Below are 1500 nucleotides of genomic sequence, written 5' to 3'. Positions count from 1 at the left end.
GGTAATAGAGATACAATATAATCTAATAATGAAAAATAAATAAAAGTAATGAAATCTACTTTGTTAAAATAGTGATTGTTTTTTCAGTTGTCTGCTTATGTTTCCTCTTCAGTTACAGCAAATTATTTATTTTTGATTGACATGACATTTACTGAGCTCAAAATTTTGTCCTCTTGGGTTCACCTTGCTCCTTTTTCACTTTGAGCTAATTTTGTATTTGAGCCACTTTTCGGAGTTTAAATATTTTGCTACAGTGATTGCCAAAATGTAAAAATGTTGCTTGACTCGTGTCTTCAGAGCTTCAGCAGTGGCGTCGTGCCGTACCTCGGCACCTACCTGACGGTCCTCACCATGCTGGATACAGCGCTGGCTGACACTGTGGAGGTGAGCGTACGTCAAACCCACCTGCTGTTTGAGTTTGCTCTGTTTTATGGTGCTTTTTATGATCATATCTGTGACACTGTTTGTTTTTTTCTTTTCTCACAGGGTGGACTCATCAACTTTGAGAAGCGCAGACGGGTAGGTGGCGCCTCCTTGTGGTTTCTCACATGAATCACTACAGCTGCTCTCAATTTCAAGAGCTGAAGTATGTTTAAATTTCCTGCCATATTCTTTCTTTCTATAATCTCATCTGTGCTCTGTTTTTTTTCTTTCCCTTGCAGGAGTTTGAGATTCTCTCTCAGATTCGGCAGCTTCAGGCTTCGTGCTCCCACTATAACCTCCCAGTAAACCCTCATATGACCGCCTGGCTGCAGGCGCACACACTGCTCACAGACCAGGAGAGGTGAGATAAACACCAACACGCTAACACCACTGTAATGCAAAATAACGACACTCAGGTGGATTGGAAAAGTTTTCATCATTTCTTCATTTCTCTTTTTGTCTCCTGAAGCTATGAGCTGTCTCGTGAGCTCGAGCCTCCAGTTGACCCGTGTCCAAGCTCCCCCAACACGTGGAGCAGCCGTCTGCTCACTAAGAAACTTTCCTCGTAAGTCTGGAAAACCCCCTCTTTCCTGTAAAATATAACCACAGCTGCCCTGTTGTGAAATTGTCTCCTGCAACTGTGTTATTTATTGAAAATTTCAGGGCATGCTCAGTGTCTTAGTTTAAATGCCCATTTCTTTATGAGTAAATATGCATAAATAAATACCTCTGTGCATGAAGATATAGAGGTCCGATAAAGGCAATAATAAAATATCATATAATGACAATATAATGATACAAAAATCTACATTAAAATTGATTAATTAAAAAAAATATATGATCAATAAAAGTAATAAAGATAACAATTAAATTTAAATAGAGAGATGGTAATAGTGATACATTTTTTAAAAGTAAAAATTAATGGATAAATACAGAAAAAAAACACCTCTTTACATGATGATAAAGAGGACCAATAAAGATAAAAAAAAAAAATGAAAAAATAAAAATAAAATAATAAAGATAATGACATTTAAATAGAGAGATAGGAATAGTAATAAAAAATTTAAGTAAAAATAA

At 36.3% G+C, this 1500-nt stretch overlaps 1 protein-coding gene across 1 annotated transcript; it reads left to right on the top strand.

The window, feature by feature from the left end:
• Positions 1–297: 297 nt before the first annotated feature.
• LOC121963845 (ral guanine nucleotide dissociation stimulator-like 3) lies at positions 298–1112 on the top strand (the record flags this gene model as incomplete). The annotated part of the gene is made up of 4 exons (XM_042514086.1): positions 298–384; positions 487–519; positions 663–784; positions 893–1112. Coding segments are annotated over 4 exons (342 nt in total), but the record flags the coding sequence as incomplete, so codon positions are not given.
• Between the last annotated feature and the right edge of the window lie 388 nt (positions 1113–1500).

The sequence above is a fragment of the Plectropomus leopardus genome, unplaced genomic scaffold (genome assembly GCF_008729295.1).
Source record: "Plectropomus leopardus isolate mb unplaced genomic scaffold, YSFRI_Pleo_2.0 unplaced_scaffold12821, whole genome shotgun sequence".
NCBI classification, from domain to species: Eukaryota; Metazoa; Chordata; class Actinopteri; order Perciformes; family Serranidae; genus Plectropomus; species Plectropomus leopardus.
Note: the sequence above shows the minus strand (reverse complement) of the source record. Positions and strands in the feature narration are given on the sequence as shown.